This window comes from Pterocles gutturalis, unplaced genomic scaffold, assembly GCF_000699245.1.
Source record: "Pterocles gutturalis isolate BGI_N339 unplaced genomic scaffold, ASM69924v1 scaffold15462, whole genome shotgun sequence".
Classification (NCBI taxonomy): Eukaryota; Metazoa; Chordata; class Aves; order Pterocliformes; family Pteroclidae; genus Pterocles; species Pterocles gutturalis.
This window is the reverse complement of record NW_010113087.1, coordinates 45222-63298: the sequence shown is the minus strand read 5'-3', so window position 1 is coordinate 63298 and position 18077 is coordinate 45222. Positions and strand designations below refer to the sequence as shown.

The 18077-nt window shown below is 49.9% G+C and overlaps 1 protein-coding gene across 1 annotated transcript in view; it reads right to left on the bottom strand.

Moving 5' to 3' along the window:
- Window positions 1-18077, bottom strand: part of MMP17 (matrix metallopeptidase 17 (membrane-inserted)) — a gene marked incomplete at both ends in the record, with an annotated part of 26620 nt that overhangs the window by 2985 nt on the left and 5558 nt on the right. The window contains 7 exons of the mRNA XM_010074326.1: window positions 1315-1625; window positions 2843-3100; window positions 5364-5516; window positions 9606-9688; window positions 11721-11820; window positions 11954-12130; window positions 14179-14462. Coding sequence (XP_010072628.1) covers window positions 1315-1625; window positions 2843-3100; window positions 5364-5516; window positions 9606-9688; window positions 11721-11820; window positions 11954-12130; window positions 14179-14462 — 1366 coding nt within the window. The remainder of the gene's footprint in view (window positions 1-1314; window positions 1626-2842; window positions 3101-5363; window positions 5517-9605; window positions 9689-11720; window positions 11821-11953; window positions 12131-14178; window positions 14463-18077) is intronic.

The window sequence follows — 18077 nt, the reverse complement described above, 5'->3', positions numbered from 1 at the left end:
GCCTGCGGCCGCCTGCCCCGCTGCTGGGTGTCCCCCAGGGGCTGGCCCTGGCAGCGGCAGCAAGGGACATTTCTGTAGGAGCTCTGGAGCAGCAGGGCAGAGAAGAACAGTGTGTCCCAGTGGCTGCCACCTGTTTCTCTCTAACATCCCTTGACAACACCAGGCTGGAGGACCCTGGCCTTCTTGACAGCTCACTTTCAAGGACTCACCCAAATTATACCGCAGAAAAAGGATTAACAGTGAGAAAAAAAAAAAACACAAAACAACTCAGAAACATCCTAATGCAGTGCTTGACCTTGCTGCTGTTGCTCCAGACTCCTGGCAGAGGCAGCAAGGAGCCTGAAGCTCACCCTCCCGCTCCAGCCCTTCCTCCGCAGTGCAGCCAGCTATAGCAGAGCCACAAATGATGTGACACACCTAAACCCCTCCCAAAATGTAAACCAACCTGCAACAGGAACTCCAAGAGCAGGAGTTCACCTGCATGGCTTAGGCTGGGGTGGCGGGTGTCACTGCATCTCACTTGCCTGCCAGGCTGCTCCTGGCAGAGCTGAGGCTGCTCGGAGGCTCCGCAGCCAGCACCTTACTGCAGGTGGCAGGCTCGGGCTGGCAGAGGACCGGGAGATCGCTGTGTAGGCAGCCAAGGTTTATTAGAGACATTGTGAAATTCAAATGACTTGGATACAAAGATACGCTGCACTGCCTTCTGAAAGGCAAAGGTGTTTCTGACCTGTAGAAACTGATACAGGTGACCGAGACCTCGGTGACCACAGCAGGTTTGACAGTAAATGATCACCTTGCAGTTAATCTGAGTGGAGTCAAAGTTTCTTTCTACCTAGTACATCCAATAGGATGTGTACATTGTGTCAGCATATAGCTACTGCCTCTCGCCTACAGCCTTGCTGCCTTTGCTCTGGGATGCTGCCATCTGTCCCAGCAGCATCTCTTCTGTTCTCATTCAACCACAGCAGCTCGCCCCTCCCTCGTTTGCCGTGTTTACACATCCAAAGCAATGCATTTCTATGGAACATTTCTAAATTCAATGTTAGGCTGCTCTCATCTTTAACCGGATGGGGGAATAAGGAGGTGCAGAACTCAAAATCTGTTATTAGACCTTTAAACGGAAATTAAAAAGAAAAAAAAAAAACAAAAGCCACTGTTCATTTCTCATGGAGAATTCAAACCCTTCAGCGGCATGTTCCTAGGAATGTTTTTCTGCTTGGAACAGTTAACATCACAGGATCAGATCAGCCTCCCCTCCCTGGAGCACAATGGCATTGTCCCGTTTGGGATGGGGTGTCATAGGGCTGTGCCCACCAGTGCTGCTGTCCACACGCCCGTCAGCACGAGGCTGGCCGACAGTCTGAGCAGCGGGCGAGCCTGCAGGGACGGGGAGGCGGAGGTGCAGGAGCAGACCTCGTAGCCGTTCTCTGAGCGACTCTGGTCATGCTGCCCGGGTTTGGAGCGTGCCCCAGTCCTGCTGCTCCCGGCCGCTTCGGGGGAGTCAGACTGCATGTCGCTGCACACCAGCCAGTCCCTGGCGATGGACTGGGGATAGCCGGGCTGTGCCTCCAGCTCACTGTCCAGCACCTTCCAGTACTCCTTGCCCCTGAAGAAGTAACTTGCCCCTGCAAAGAGACCAAAACCCAAAGGTGAGATGAGTGGTGATGGGTGGGAAGGGCACAGGAGCACGTGGAGCGGCAGAGGAGCATTCCCACTCCAGATGCAATACCACTGCCTGGTGCCAACATCTTCCCTCTCCACAGGAGCAGAGCAGCTGCTGGCAGGATGCTCTTACAGATGATGCTACACCTGGCTGGGGTCTCTCACACCATCCAGGAGTCACCAGACAGATGGGAGGCGGGTGGTGGGATGTCACCACTTCTCTGGTGGGTCCTAGAGCAGACATATCCCCTGGTTCTGAGGGTGTGCAGGGTAAAAGCCCTGGTATATCTGCGGCTGGATGTGCTGTACGCATCTCTCTGTGGCCAGCAGTGGAGAGTCTTTAACAGGGCATGGTGAGGCTGAAGAAGACCTCACCTGCCCGCTAATGACCTGGGCTGTCATGGGCTCCGATAAATAACCTGAGCCTGGCAGGGCCCTGGGAACCTTCTGCTCTTGGGTATATTTTTTTTCCACTCTGAACAGGGATGCTGTGAGCTCTCTAAGCAGGTCCCATGCTCATGGAGTACTCTACCCATGTGAAGGGCCAGTCACTCTCAGTGGCTTCAGGAATTGTCTGAAAAGCCTCTGGAAATGTCCCTCGCCTCTCCCTGGTTTATGGGTTGCTATCACACCATTAGATCGCTGGTAAATAAAACCTGAACATTACTTTGCTGTAAGTGAATGGCTGGTTTTAAACGTCTCCTGTGACAAAATTTTTGTGGGCTTTTCAGGGAGAAGAAACCACTGAGAAATCTCATCCCCGGAAAATAAGTTGTAACTCTGGGGAAACATATCCTTTAAAAGTCTTTTCTGTCTACATCCTCCTACATCTAGCTAAAAATCCAGGGACAACAAATTCAGTGAGGAGCAAATCAGCAAGTATTAGAGTAAAAATCACTGCAAAATAACATCAACTGTGTTCTTTTAACAAAATCAAATTATTAGGCCCCCAGGATATTTTTGTTGCCTGCTTGAAATTACAAAGCCTTTTAGCGAGCAGCGCAGGAGCTCTGGCTGGAAGCCCACCTCCCTCTTCAGCTTCCAGACACCAGGAGCTGTCGTCCCATCTGGGGCTGAGCGGTTTATGTCAGCATGCATGGAGGAAGGGGCTATAGCTGAAGTGCAAATGAAGCAGTGATTTTTTTTCTTGTTTTTTTTTTGAACCGGCATATGGACTTACCATCTGACCACCTCATGGCATCATCCAAAGGGCTCGGTATTCCCTTCCATGGGATGGTCTCTGAAGGGTACCCAGGGTCCATCCTCCGCTGGTGGTCATCATAGCGCCAGCAGAGATTGTCCTTAAAGAAATAAGTCTTGTCATTGTGGGTCCAGGAGAAAGCGGCGTCAATTCCTCCTGGTGGCAGACCAAAGTCCGAGATCGGCCGTGGGAATCCTTCCTCCACGTTATTGTCTTTGAAGACCCAGTATCTGTCTCCTGCGGAAAGGAAAGAAGCACAGAGCAAAATCATATTTGTTTCACAGCCAAAACCAGCGTTCCCCTGCAGACGAGCTGATGGTTCATTATCTGTTGCCGTGACAATCCTCAGCACTGAGCTCTTGGCATTGAAGGATGAGGATGGGAAGGCAGCAGCCTGGTGGGGAACCTCGATCTTTGAACAGTGGCTTTTTTTTTTGTGTCAGGCCCTCCATGGAGCATAGCCCTGCTTCGCTCCCGAGTGGCTGCAGGCATTTCAGTCCCGGGACATGAACATGCCGACAGCATCAGCGCAGTCATCGTCTTTATGCATTTGATGGTGGTATTTGGTCTTCTGCCCCTTTGATTTCTGTGTGACGTCCAGCTGCAAGAAATAGGAAGTTACATGTGGGCAAATGGAGCACTATGTGCCTCCTGTTCAGCTTCTGAGAAGCAAAGCGTAGTCCCCCGTTGGAAGAGAAATTGCCACGCTTTTTAGAGCCAGCCAGCCTGAAGGACCTGCGGATTTTAAGGGATGTAAGGAGAATGCACAGGGGCTGGGCAAATCCCACCTGAGCAGCTCACTGCTCTTCAAGTGTCCTACACAGCCACCCCCCCGGCCCTACCCTGGGCAGCAGAGAACTGTCCATGTGGGATTTTTTCTGATAAAAATGAAGCATAACATAACTGGACCAAGGTCTGTGGCAGAACAAGAAAACGAACCCAGATCTCCCAATTCCTACATAATCCTCTAAGCACTGGGATGGTCCTTCTGTTTGTACAACGTCTCTTTGGGAACCTGCAGTGTCCTTCTGGGTATCACACAACCTATTCTAAATGTCAGGCTTTTTCCTCCCTTGGTTTGCTAGAAAATCTGAAGAGGCACTTAAATACATGCCCATGAATCAGCAGCAGGAGCTTAGAGACCAGGGTAATTTGTGTGCTTTGGTTTCTGTCCAGGGATCAATGAAACAGCGCTGGAGGGAGAGAACGAGACAGTGGTTTATAGCTGGAAAGAAAATCTCGAGTTTAATCTTAGGAGCTAGGCAGGACTAACACACACATCACCCGTGACCATGGGGCACTGTGCCTTGCAGGGACAAGGCCCCAGATGTGGCACAGCTGTAATTGTGCCCTTATGAGCCAAATTCACCTGCACTGTGGGAGGCTGGTCTGTCCCCAGGAGAGGAGGGAAGGAAGCGAGCGAGAGCTGTGGTGGTCTGCAGCCCGCCGGGGGGGGCTGGTGCCAGGCTAAGGGCTGTCGCGCTCCAGCTGGCCCCGTTCCCTCCGGATTAGCGGAGAGGCAGAGTGGGGCAGGCTGCCCAAAGCAGCTTTTAGTGTGCTGGTCCTTTGGGAGATGCGGGGCTGGGCATGGCTCAGCCTGGAAGGGCTTCAGCCGCGCTTGGAAACGCTCCTGCGAGTGCTGAGGCTGGTGTGGGATGTAAGCTGTTCCTCCAGCCTCGCCAGAGGAATCAGAACCAAATGATTGCTTTCAGAAGTGGTTGGTTCAGCCCTTCTGAAACCGATAATTGCACCACGCTTGGAGCAGAACGGTTGGGAGACAAAAAGCAATTTCCAGCCAGGGAGCATGGAGAGTTGGGATGTATTTTATCTCTTCAAGCACACAACCTTTCTGAAACAAGAGCCAGTGCCTGCCAGTGGCTTGGGTGACTTTCAGCACGTGGGTTACATCTAACCAGCACAGGTGGATGGTTTGGGGGGGACTTGGACATTTGTACAGGAACCAAGAACTAATCTCGTTCCTCCAGCTCTTCTGAAATAAACTTGGGAGATGTTTTTTAAAAAGAAGGAGAGGATTATACCACTTATTTTAAGAAAAAAAAATAGTAACAGAAATATAATTAGTGAGAACAAAGTTCTTCAGGTTTTCACTTTTGTCCCCTCTGCAGCTTCTTCACTTCTCAGCAACAAAGACTGAAAAGAGAAAAGACCAAAGAGGGAACACAAAACCTGTAACGTGTGCGTGGGTGGTTCCTGCTTTTATTTCATTGCTGAAAAGCAAAGATTTCAGTTAGGTTTGGCTGAAGTTTTTCTTCAATGACATTTCTGGGGAACCCCATGGCTACTTCCTGGCTGCTCTCCCCATGAGCTGCTTTCTCCTGGCCTCACTCCTGGCCAACAGACCTTGGACCCGCCCTGGGAGATGCTCAGCAGTGGATACTGGTGTCTCCTGCCTGCGGGAAAGGTCAAAATGCTGCCAAGGTACCTCGGCACGGGGCTAGGGAGACAAACATCCTGCCTCCAGCATCGCGTCTGCTCTCACCTTTGAAGAAGACGATCTTGTGGTCACTGGTTCTCTCGTAGACGGCGTCCAAGCTGTCCAGGTTGAGCGGCAAGCCCCGCCAGAACCGGTGGATCTGGGCCGGCTGAAGGGAGACCAAGTGCTTATTGCGAGTCAGTCTCCAGAAGTACTTGCCTGGAGGAACAGACTGGACATTACTGGACCACACCGCGACCCACCTGTGCTGGGGGGGATGAGCGCTGGGCACAGGGCAGCAGCGCAAAGCAAAGTGCGTGAGATGGGAGCTGGGAGTTACAGGTGTCCTGCCTTGCAGCTAGCGCGTTCTACTTCTGGCAGCTGTGAGAAGAAAGCCCCTTTTTGGGATCAAAATAATCCCCCAGACATCGCACTGGAGTCATTATGCTCCTGGCCATGGCGTGAAGCCGCACTGACCGGAGCAAAGGAGAGGAGTCTTTCATCTCCTCCCTCCCTACTCTGCACAGGACCAGCGGGATCAGGCAGCGGCTGCAGCTACACCAGGCACCAGCACCAGAAAATCTCCGAAGAAACACGACTGTTTCTCCTTTCCTGGAGCACCCGCAGCTTGCTGTGCACAGGGCGGACAGCTGCTTTCATATTTGGAAATGTGTGCAACGTTATGATGAGACATGGAAATATCAGAGGGATTTTTTAATGAGGAAAGGGAGTAAGAAAATAGAGGAGGAAACTATATTAATGAAACAGGAAGGGTTGAGGTGGGGAAGGAGGCACAACTAAGGAGTTTGGTACCATCTAGAGGTGTAGGAAGACAGGGGATCCAGGTCCTGTGGTGCTCGCAGGGGCTGAATGTACCGGTGGTGCCAGCAAACACACTGCCAGCAACACCGCCCCGGCTAGAAAAGGGTCTGGCTTGGGGTATTTGTGGAATATTTTGGGTCATGGAAAAGGAAACAGGTTTGTCCTCTGTGGGAAGGATGCCAAACTTGGAAGCCTTACGTGGAATTTCCTGAGGAGTCTTAATGATTTCAGGGACAACTCAAAACCCACCTCTCTGCACGGTCTCGGGGATTCTCAGATGAGTTTTTGCAGCACGCTTTGTGCTGTGTTTTCCCCAGAGAGCTCCACACAGTGAGATCTGAGCCAGAGCAAGATGTCTAAGAGCCAGCTCTCAACTTTGTCTTGTATTTGTTACTACCTGTTAGAAATTATTGCATGTTATTTACATCTGCTCTCGCATGGATTCCCAAGGGGGGTTAAAAACCAGAAACCAAAGATGCTTCTTCAGATTTGTATTCACGACACTCGGCCCTTCTCCAGAGCTGGCAGATTGTGACACCGTCTTTTAAAATTTTATGGAAATTGGATCTTAGCCTAATAATGCAGGAGGCGAAACTCTAACACTTCAACATCTGCAGAGAAGGGGTTTTATTCTAATTATAAGGATTTATAACATATTCTTGTTCTTCTGCTCCAGTTTGTATATCTGCTCTATCTGACTGAGACCCACAAATGAATAATACATTCCAATGTGGTAGGAATTGCCATAATTACAGATTCTTTTGAAGAATGTTAAAAAAAAATAGGATTTAAATTTGGTGGCCATTGTACATCGATGGAAACACATGTAATTAAATAAAGATGATCTCTGCATCTGTAATTAGTGAGGCACTAGACAAAGCCAGATTTCCACTTTTTAAACAAGAAATACAGCTCGACACAATTCCTTCTTTAGTAGGTAAGTATCTGAACGTCAGAGTGCCCTGGGCTCAGTGCTTTTGCCGTTTCAACCCTTTGCCAGCAATGGGCTCAGTGGGTGTATGACTGCAGCACGCAAGCTTTAAATCCACCCTCAAAGTCAGGCATAGCCTGGGCTGTTGGTTTGCTTGGTTGGTTTTTTTGATAAACTATCAGGAAAAAGAAAAAAAAAAAAAAAAGGCAATTAAGTAGGAATTCTTAACGCGATGACCCCAGTCTGCCTGTGCTCATGGTTCATCATGGCCAAGCCTGCTTGCCAAAGTACTGCGCTTGCTTGGACAATCATCAGCCAAAGCCAGATCCGTGGGGGAACTGCTGCCATTAGCATGCAGAACTATAATAAAATAATAATAGCAAAAAAGTCTCAGCCCTGTGTTTGTTTAAAAAGCTTGATTTAAAACCACTCACTGAGCTGGCAAGCTGAGCAGGATGAAAGCCAAGTGTGAAGTCCTGCTGTCCGCAGCGTCTCGTTTTATATGGATGATGGGTTGAGCCAATTGCTTTCTTTAATCCCAGGTGAGTTTGATCCCAGCTGTGTACCACAGCCGTACTTTGGCTGCCCCTGGCAAACCTGCTGCACGCACCGTGCCGACACACACACACACAGGCAAAGTTGTTTTAAAACTTCAGGAGTCAGTAGCAAGGCATGTAAATCAAAGCACGCGGCATTTCCAGAGTACCCACTGTTGCCTTCAACACAACAAGCCTGGGAGCCTTGGGGAGCTCCGGTCCTGGTGGCTTCGCAGTGGGAGAGGCTCCAGCCAGACCAGCTCAGAGGAAAACAGCCATCGATGGAGGGAGTTCATCACTAGACGTCATCAAAACCCTGCCTGAGAGGCAGCATCCCTGCTCCTGGGTGCCCAGGACGGTTTGGTGGCAGTGATGGGGGCTCCGAAGGAGGTACCAGGCTCTGGAGGCGGGTGTGTAGCTGGCACGCGCTGAAACTGTGCTCTTTACATCTGCATTTTGTCCCACAATAAATATATCCAAAAATAGACACCAAGATGGATTTCTCTTTACTTTTTGTCTTGTTTTTTCCCCTCTGAAAGACAGCCAGCCATTTATCCTGGACACCAGTTCTTGTCTCTTATTGTCCCTTCTTCACTGGGACTTTTTGGAGCCGTCATCTGAGCATATATCACAGAGGAACAGCCTCCGTACTGTGCTCCTCCGAGGGCACAGACAACATTGAATTCTCTGGAGCTCTTTTGCCCTTCTTGCCTGCTTCACGAGACTTGCACTGTGGTACCCAGATTGGTTATACGTGCCTGGATGCTGGGGAATATGCTTCCCTGCCGGATGGCTTTGAGGTAGCCAAATGGTGGCCAGGGATGGAAAGAAGTGCCTAGTGTGCATTTTTCCATCAGAAAGCCCCCAGAGTCCAGCCTACAGGGACCCTGTACAGCCAAGAAGGCACCGATGAGATCCTTGTCGACAGTCGGGTGCCCCAGCGACATGCTGCCAGCACATGTTTGCCGAGATGGAACCAGATGTCTCTAAAATTGCATGCACGCTGTCAAGCGATGCACAGCAAGCAGCGTTAGGGAAGGTGAAGCGTAGGAGGAAAGGAAACTTGGAGGCATCCAGGAAAAAAGCAGTGGAGAGCTGTTGTTGCTCTGCTCATCCTTGGTTCAACCCCCATTTCAACTTTGATAGCACAAATATCAGTTTTTAGCTCTTCATGTGGTGTGATGGATCAGGGTGCAGCACGGTACAAAGTGCTGTGCTGGAATGTCACCAGCCTGGCCACTTCAGAGGGAAGCATTAAACCCTGAAACATCCCATGTGGACACATCCTTGCCCTGGTGTCAGGACACACATCCCTCGTGGCCACCTCACCGACAATACACCATGGTGACTTGGGCAGGTGGGTTTGCCTCCAGTGGTCTCTCCTTCGTCACCACCCAACAGACCCCCAACCTGTTCATGCCACTGAACTGCTCTTGGCCACAAGTCCCACAGGTCAGATATTCTCTGGGTTAAAGAGCATCCATTTTTATAATTTTAAAATAAATTGTGCTTCAGTTTCACTGGCTTTTTCCATCTTTTGGGGTAAAAGAAATGCTCAATTTACTGCTCAGTCTTTTGGCTGCCTCTACCACATCCCTTCTCCTCCTCCTCCCTCGCAGTCCCCATTTACCTGCGATCTCTGCCTGTCCCCCAATGCCACTGTGTGTTCCCAGCCATCAGCTGCATGGGTACATCCTCCGCGGTGCTGTGACAGTCCAGGCATGAGCTGGGCGGTTTCCTTCTGCCCCGGAGGCAGGATGCGCATTGCCAGGAACATTTCCTTAGCTCCTGTCCCCAGCCTCAGCGGGCTGATGGACGGTCTGAGCCCTTTGATTTGAACCAAAAGCAGCCAGCAGCACGCAGACCCCCAGCCTGCAGACCCTGACCCAGCTTATCCTCATTGCCTGCCCCAGCCTGTCTGACACTGCCGCTGCGGCGTCGCACTGTCACACGAATGCCACTGCAGTGTGATGCAGGCAAAGACCGCCGGCTGCATCTGTGCTGGAGGCGGGCGCTTACCTTTGAAGAAGAAAGCCTCTCCCCGGATCTGGGCCACCGCGTCAAAGTGGGTGTTGCATCTGTTGGGTACGTCCCGCCGGAGCCTGTGGAGAGATGCCTGGATGAGCACAGCTCAGTGACAAGGGGCTGAATGTCCCCCGGTGTCCCCCATCCCATGGACCGCACCTCCCCTGCCCCAGGAGCCCCAGCAGCAGACCACAGGCTGCATCCATCTGTCATTGTCACACTCAAACCCGGCCACAGGCATGGGGATTGCCAAGGTGAGCTTTGGGCAGACGCACGCTCCCAGGGCCACTGGAGACCATCACTGTGAGTCAAGAGGGGACATGCTCTACATCCACCAGCCAGTGTCACCGGCTGGCTCCGGGCAGCAGGACACGTGGTGGAAAAGAGCCAAGCTGCATCTCGCTCCAGCGGCTGGGGACATCGCTGCTCGGAGGCTGAGCTCTGAAATGCCAGCAAGAGGCGGCAGAGCTGCGAAGCAGAAAGCAGCCCAGACCAAACACAGGGAGATGATGCCACATCCGAGGTGATGCTGGACGATATCTGGGAAAAACCCCCTGGCAAGTGGCAGCTGACATACTGAGCTGCTTTTAATAAGGTGGGTGGGGAAGGCACAGAGTATGAAGGACTGAAAAAGCGACAAAATTGAGAGATTTTCTCAGGTGAGACTTTCTCATGTGAGAAATGATGATTGATGGAGGACAAGGAAAGGATGCCAGCGAACATGCACAGAAAAGATGCTGTGGGTGACAGGGAAGCATAAATCTAATTTGCTGATGGAGGAGTTGTGCTGGGCTGCCAGCAGCACCTTCACAGCCCTCTTTGGGCACAAAATGACAGATCTGGTGGTGAACCCCATCTGCCCTCCCAGGGACAGGGAGAAGGGGTTGGCACAAGCAAGTTTCCTGCTCCTGTACCGCTGGTGTGAGGGATGGTCCCTTCCAGCAGCAGGGAGATGCTCACCTGTCTTTAGGTCAAACATGGCCCTACAGAGCCCTGTGGACAAGCTCCATTAGAAGCTAATGGGAAGAAAGAGAACTAATGGCATTCAGCATGTTCAAGGCAACAAGTCCCTGAGGACCCTCACACTCATTCTGTGACCCTGGAGCTGGGACACCTGCACCACAAGCAGGTTCTCAGCACCTCTGTGCTGTGGGCATCACACTGGGCAGGGCAAAGCTGGGGGAAGAAGGTGCTGAGGTGGGAAAAGTAACTGCAGCACAGGGATATATTTTTTTCAAGATTAGATTTTTCTTGGTCCCATTACTGCAGAAATAATCCGGTTGTTCACGCTTCAGTGCTGTTATCTCCTCCTTGCAGATGGGGCATTGAGGCACAGAGATGAATGGACTTCCTCAAGGTCACAGCCCAGATGGGGACAGACCAGCAGGTGAAGGTGACCTGCTCCATCTCTGCTGCTCTCACATGGGGCGCTCCTGGTATCTGTCAAAAATGTGTGACCATGAACTCCTGCCTTTTTGTTCAGTGTCTCTTCCTCTCTTAACTGTCCTGCTGCCTTGATAGAAAAACAATTTGGTAACTCCAACGTTTATTAATGAGCTAGATCCAGACCTTCCCTTAATGAGGGCACGCTGGTTGCTTGATGACACTCAGTGTAAGCAGTCCTTCTCCAACACAAACCTGCGTTGGAGTCAGGCATCAGCCCACTTGTTCCAATATTCACCCCCACAGGTACACAGGTACATTAGGGAGTTGCTCACCGTGGAAAGATTTAGGGAAGTTATGCTCGCACAAATCAGGATACTGCAGAGGAAGTTTGATTAAAATTTCAGCAAGGATGAGTTCACCTAAGGGTGATGGGGACAATTTTCCATTAACACAAGTAAAATTTTGAGTCTTATGGAAATGCAAAGTATTTCAAGATGATACAGAATTTCTGGACATGGCTCAAATGATAAAAATTAGCTAAGGGATAAGTAGCAACTATCACTTGTTTCTGCTCTTAACTGCTTAGTTGTGGTCTGGCTGGCCAGTCTCCACACATACTGCTTGAAAAAAGCCACAGCGGATGCCGGAGACGATCACAAGAGGTGAGGGAGCGTGTCCTTTTCAGGAACATTAGCAAAGGCTGAAAAGAAAGAAACGACTTACAGGACAGTGGAGCGGTTCTCTGGCAGCTCTGGCAGGATAGGATGGTCATCAGTTTTGCTCACTTCAGGCTTGGCTGTAGGCGACACAGATTCCCTGACTCCTATGTGTAAAGACAAAGACGCAGTGGTGGGGCACACCGCCTTCCCCACCAGCTCCACTCACCCCAGAAAACAGCTATTCCAGTGCGCCCCATGGCAGAAACGGGCCAAGCTGGGTGATGGACACAAACTTACCGTAGAGTTGCCAGATGCGGACTTTGTCCTCATAAGGTAGGTCATACTTCAGAGGATCCCCCACCGGACCTTGGTAGTAGGGTCTCATGATAGACTCTATGGCAGAGATGTGGGTCAAGCCAATGGCATGGCCAAACTCATGGACGGCTACAGCAAATAGGTCCATCCCATGGGCATCTGGAAATAAAGACAAAATGGAAATAGAAGTCACTACATGCTGACTGTATTTTGGGGGTTTAGGTATGCTGTAAGGGCTGTAAGAGAAGGTATAGGTATAGGTACATGTTGGATAAACCGGAAAGAAAAGCTTTGGCATAGGTGAAGTATGAAAAAGACATTTGTGAAAAGGAGACTGAAGTGTATCATAGGAAAATGGAAAGAAAGCCAGACATCAGCCTGCGGGTCCTTAGCCCCACACAACCCTGGAGATCACTCCTTATGATGGCACCTGAGAAAGAGCTGAATTCTGCTGTTTCCTTGATGACTATTATTTACAGGGTCTGTAAACAGCCAGGATTTTTATAACCTGTGCTGTTTTCCCCAGCAATAGGAGAGAACAAGACATATGCTTCCTGACATTTTAATGCCAAACTGACAACCTTGGGGGATATTTTTATATCACCTACCAAGTTGTTATTTTTTGAATCACTAGGGAGAACAAAATAAATAAAAGATTAATTTCTGTAGCTCCAAGACCTTCAAAATAGAGGGCAGCTTCTCACCATCAGGCTCATTGCCTCATCCCTCAGCGATGCTTGGAGGGATCCTCCCTGCAGGGCCTCTGGCCCTCAGCCCACTCCTCCATGTGAGTCTGTTTCATGAATGTTCCCAACCACCAGCCACAAAAGGGGCACCACTCCTCCTTGAATCATAGAATGGTTTGGGTTGGAAGGGACCTTAAAGGGACCTCCCACCAGCCCAGGTTGCTCAAAGCCTCATCCAGCCTGGCCTTGAACCCCTCCAGGGATGGGGTATCCACAGCTTCCCTGGGCAAGCTGTTCCAGTGTCTCACCACTTGCACAGTAAAAAATTTCTTCCTAATATCTAATCTAAATCTCCATTCTTTCAGCTTAAAACCGTTACCCCTCGTCCTATTGCTATGCTCCCTGATGGAGAGTCCCTCCACATCTTTCCCTTTTCATCACAGAACACATCCGCCACGGCAAGCTCCCAGACCTCAGCACTTCCCTCTGCCCCGTGTATCTGCAGAGCAGAGCTGCTGCTTTTTTTCCTTCCCCGTAAGAGACATCGGTTGGGGTTGCACAGCAGCATGAACCAAGGAGCAGGTTAAATCCTGAAGAATCAGCTTGTCCAGCCCTTAACCCCAGACCTCCTGCAGCACGTCCGGTGAACGCCCCTGCCCACGAACACTCAGCAGGGGACGGCGGGATGGGAGAAGAAGGGTGGGGAGAAAGAAGGTTGTTTTCAAGAAAACGATTAGATCTAAACGAAATCATTAAGCAGAGGCAGTGGGAGCCCAGTGGGAGGCTGGCGGAGGAGGTGGCGTGACAAGTAAATTAGCAGATGGCGACTGCAGAGGAGACACTCTGTCAAAACGCGCCTGACACGAAGGTTGGGGGCCTGACCCCACAGATGGCTCGCACAGCTGAGGAATGCTCGCTTCTGAAAGACTTTCTGGTTATTAAAACTCTGCTCTAGCCAGATGAGATGAAATAAAAGAAAAAAAAAGAATAAAACTTGTAACCCTCCTGATGTCAGGTAATGGACACGAGATGGCAGGAAAAACCTAGTCAGTGTTCACAGGGGGCTTTTTCCCTGCAGACCACAGAGCCCTGTCCAGGTGGGTCAGCTTATTAATACGCTTTAAAAATAGGAAACTGGGACATGTGGCAACGAAGCCACCCCAAAGACACCAAAGTCAGAGAATGTCCCCATCCAAGAGGTCCAAGAGCCGCACACCCAACTTGTGACCTTCCAGATCCCAGAAGAGATGGGGACCAGGGGTGGGTGATGGGGGGCTCTGAGACTGCCGATACAACAGGGGGAAACAGAGAGATGCCGATGAGGCTTCCAGGAATGGAGAAGGTCCTCAATGCTGGCTGCTGTCATTTCATAGCAAGTCTGATGGGGGAATCAGAAGAAGGCGTTGGGACCCCCAAGACTGGAGTGAAGGCGTAGCAGAGGCTGAACTCCTAAAGCCACCAGCACAAGAGAGGGGGGCTGGAGCACACGCATTTGGGTGCAGCTCTCCCACCCCAACCTACCTGATGATCGGAAGGTCCAATACTCATCATCATCAAAATGAGTGTCTCCTGCCGTGTGATGGTCTCCGGGGAAGAAAGCATGTGCCACTGTCCCACCGGGCCCGTCAAAGGGATAGCCATCGTTGTGATCTGCCTTGGAGAAGTCTATCTGGATGTCAGCGTTGTTCCCTGCCACTTCATGGAAATTCAGTGGGGTAATGTCACTCCAGACCTTCAGGGCATAGTACATCAGGGCTCGGACTGTGTCGTGGCCCAGGTGGGACTCTTTTGGGAAGGTGCGAACTCTGAAATAAAGAGGGCAGAAAAATGGGAGAGGTCAATAGCATGAAAGACCTTCTCTGCGGACCACCAGGAAGGGCTCTGGAGGTGGCTGGTACATCGCAGAGCCTTGGCGAGGCTTCCAGAGCTCTTTGTGCTCCTCCAAAGTGCCCTGACACCCTTTATAGATGTGCCTCTAAGTCTCTGAATAACTTCTGTTTCAGAGCCATGAGGATTTGAGACTGAATTTGGGTCCTCTGGAAAAACCGAGCCAGTCTTGCCCACTGGAGTGTGAAACATCCCACGAGTGTGAAACACAACCAGGTTTGGAATCCTGGTACCTCCTGATCCTGCTGTACCAGGTGGCTATCAGCCTCAGAGCCACACTGCCTGCACAAAATGCTGTAACTGCCCAGTACTACTCCCCTTGCCCAGCCCTGGAAATGCCAACACCATGAGTCCCTTTCCAGAGCTTGCCTATTTCTTTTTCCAAGCTCCCTTTCAGATCTATTGACAATTATTTTCCCACCACTTATTTCTTCCAAATGCAACCCAAATATGCAAAGATTGTTGACTTCTGAAGCCTCTGCACCACACACAAACCCATCAGTTTTCCTGCAACAAACAGCAGGTCATCGCTCATTCTTATTACACACACATGGAAATCCAGTGCGGATTTGCTGCCTCCATCTATTTCCCAGCATGTCCTCTGGAGGTATAAAATATACTCTGAAACCAGTACGCTGCCAGCAATCTCTGAGACTACAATCCATAAGGAGGAAGAGGAAAGGATGCATTTTATATAAATCACATTCAAAATTCCTCCAGCCTGCAGGAGATGGGCTGTCTGATGGAGCACTGTAGCTGAGAAGCTCTTGCCTTGCTTCTTGGTAGAAAAAGCACTGATGAGCTTACGACACTACTGCACATATCCCAGGGCTATTACGGTTTCTCTGTACCAGTGCAGCATCCCTTTGTCCCCAGCTCTGCCTTGCCCTGGAAGAGAAGCCAGGTGGGACGAGCAGTGTGCCAGCGTTTGCCCTGCAGCTGCGTGACTCAAACCTCTCTTTTGTTCTGAGCTGGAATGTAAAAAAGTCAAAGTTTCCTATATAATCAAACCTTGAAAAAGAATGCCTGATACTGTTGATTTAATAGAGGAGGTGAAAAGACAGAGATGCAACAAGGCACCTTGGCTTCTAAAAGAGTATGTTTAGATAATCTTTCATTGACAATTTTGACAAAAATAAACACACTCCAGGAAAATGTACTGTTGACTGAGTAATTATTGACAAAAAACAATTCTGCTGGAAAATTTCTGGCCAGCTCTCTCCTGGTAATAATGGATACTTCATATCTTGTGCACCAGCACACCAACCAAAGTGTTCATGAAATAATCATGGCTTGACAGATTTTTAAAGGCTGAAGCAACAATTATGATCACCTCACTTGCCCTCCTGCATAATCTACCTGGGAGAGCATCGCTAGTGTTCCACCACTCCCCAGCACCAGCATGAAGCAATGACCTGACCAAACCCCTAGAGGTGTCAGAAAGGGATGTCACATCGCTCAAGCTCTTCCTACAAGCAGTGATTTGGGTACTGGGAGACACCATAGATCAGCGAAGCGGAGCAGAAACAACTTGCTGATGGAGGTTGGATGCTCTTGCTTTCACAAATATTTGCATATATCCCACACCCTCAGAGACATGCAGCCCAAGGTACCACCTCCTGACCTGGGCAAAACTAGTGAGGGTTAAATCCAGGACAGAACAAAAAGGGACTCATGAGAACAATCAGAAATCTCACTAAGCGTTTCTCTGAAGAGCTTGGGAACCCCATCCCAAGGGGTGAGATGGATGAATCATGCAAAACACATCACAGCCAGATGAACAAATATCACTCATATCTATGGCTTTGCTATCCCTGAATTAGTCTGGGCAGAGAAACACCTTATCTACTAAACTAAATGAGTTAGCATACATGCAGCATCAGATGATTGCAGGACTTCAAACAAAACATTAGTAAAGAAGACAGTGTGGAGGTACAAACAGTACAAGCATGGGATTAGAAAAGGCAATTTTTCAGGCAATTTTTAATTTATAGAAAAGACGGTGGCTGGATGGAAACCTCTACAGTACAAAAAAGGGCCACCTGGTTTCCAGATATCCTTTAACTAGGTGTCTTCACCTTCCACAACACTCCTCTGGACTTGGGTAAACCCTTTGCTGCTTTAGTCTCATAGTCAAAAGTCATCATACATGTAAAACACACCACGTTTAGTCCAGGAATTACAACCTGTCTCCAAGATCTTGGTGCCTGGGGTACAGACTCAGGTTCGGGGATATTATCTGCTCTTCCCTCCTCAAGCCCCACTCCATCACATGGGCTCCTTTCCCCTTCCCTTTCCCTCCCTTTCCAGCTGGAGAATGAGGTTAATAAATCTGATCTCCCTTGTAAAAGGATGGTGGGTGAAAAGCCCTGTCTAAAGAGACACACATTATTAACATTCATCCCAACCCCAGACTCCAGAAACATTAGATTAAGGCAGAAACAGTATCAATACTTATTTTGCTTCTTATAGAAGGTCCTGCACCTCTGAGCTGACTCACATTTTATTAACATGCTGCAGGTGTAAGTGAAAAATCCCCCATCCTTCCTTCATTACCACTGTTATTTTTCAAGAATCCCATCAGGGTTTTTCAATTCAGCATCTGATTTGATTGCCGGAGCTCTGCTAATTGTTTTCAATGAGATTAGGAGAAGCCTATTATGCCAATAGGATGTTTGTCGGCGTTGTGTTACCCCGTTCCACCGAAAAGGAGGCACGTTTCTAACAGCACGCAGATGCACAGGACTAAAGCAGCTTCCTCCCACCTTGATTATTATTATTTCTGGTAAATGGTGCTTAGGTACTCAGCAGAGAGCAGCGTTCCTGCTTCTCAGATGTTAATCCCTCCTGAGATTCCCCCTACCGAGCTCCAATCACAGGCAAAACCCAATGTGAGGTGACGAGGACAGGGTTGGTCCATCCCCTTCGGCCACCCCACCACCACAGCCCCAGCCCCCCACAGAGCCACACGCTGACACACCGGGACAGCCCCAGGAGCACCCGTCCCCACGGCGGATGGAGCTGCACAAGGCAGCATCAGCCACGCCGCGTGGACCAGTGGCTGCTGAGAACTCCACAACTGGATGCCAAAGAGAACATCTCCACTTTACGGGCTGACCCAGGCGGCAGCACTGCCACGCAGCCAAAGGCAACTTGACTTTCACCTGTCTGCTGCCAGTCCTTCATGTGTCCCCTGGGTCCCCTCCTTCGCTTGTCCCATCGCAAAGATATTCTGGTCCAAGCTCATTAATACGCAGAGGCCAGAGAAGGCTGATCTGTCCCCGTCCACTAAGGAGGGGCACCTGCACCAGTGGTTATTTTGATTTCTGGGTTCCTTTTTGCTTTTAGTCCTCCCAAAGACAAAAGTGAAAGAATATTAGTGAAGTACGAGAAATCAATTGCTGGTTAATGAAAGCACTCCTTCACCTCCTGCAGCCCTGAAACCACAGAGAAACAAAATAAACGCTGATAACTAGCAAACACAGCAGGCTAAGGATTGCCTGATAAACCCAAATTGATTTTTAATTTTTTGT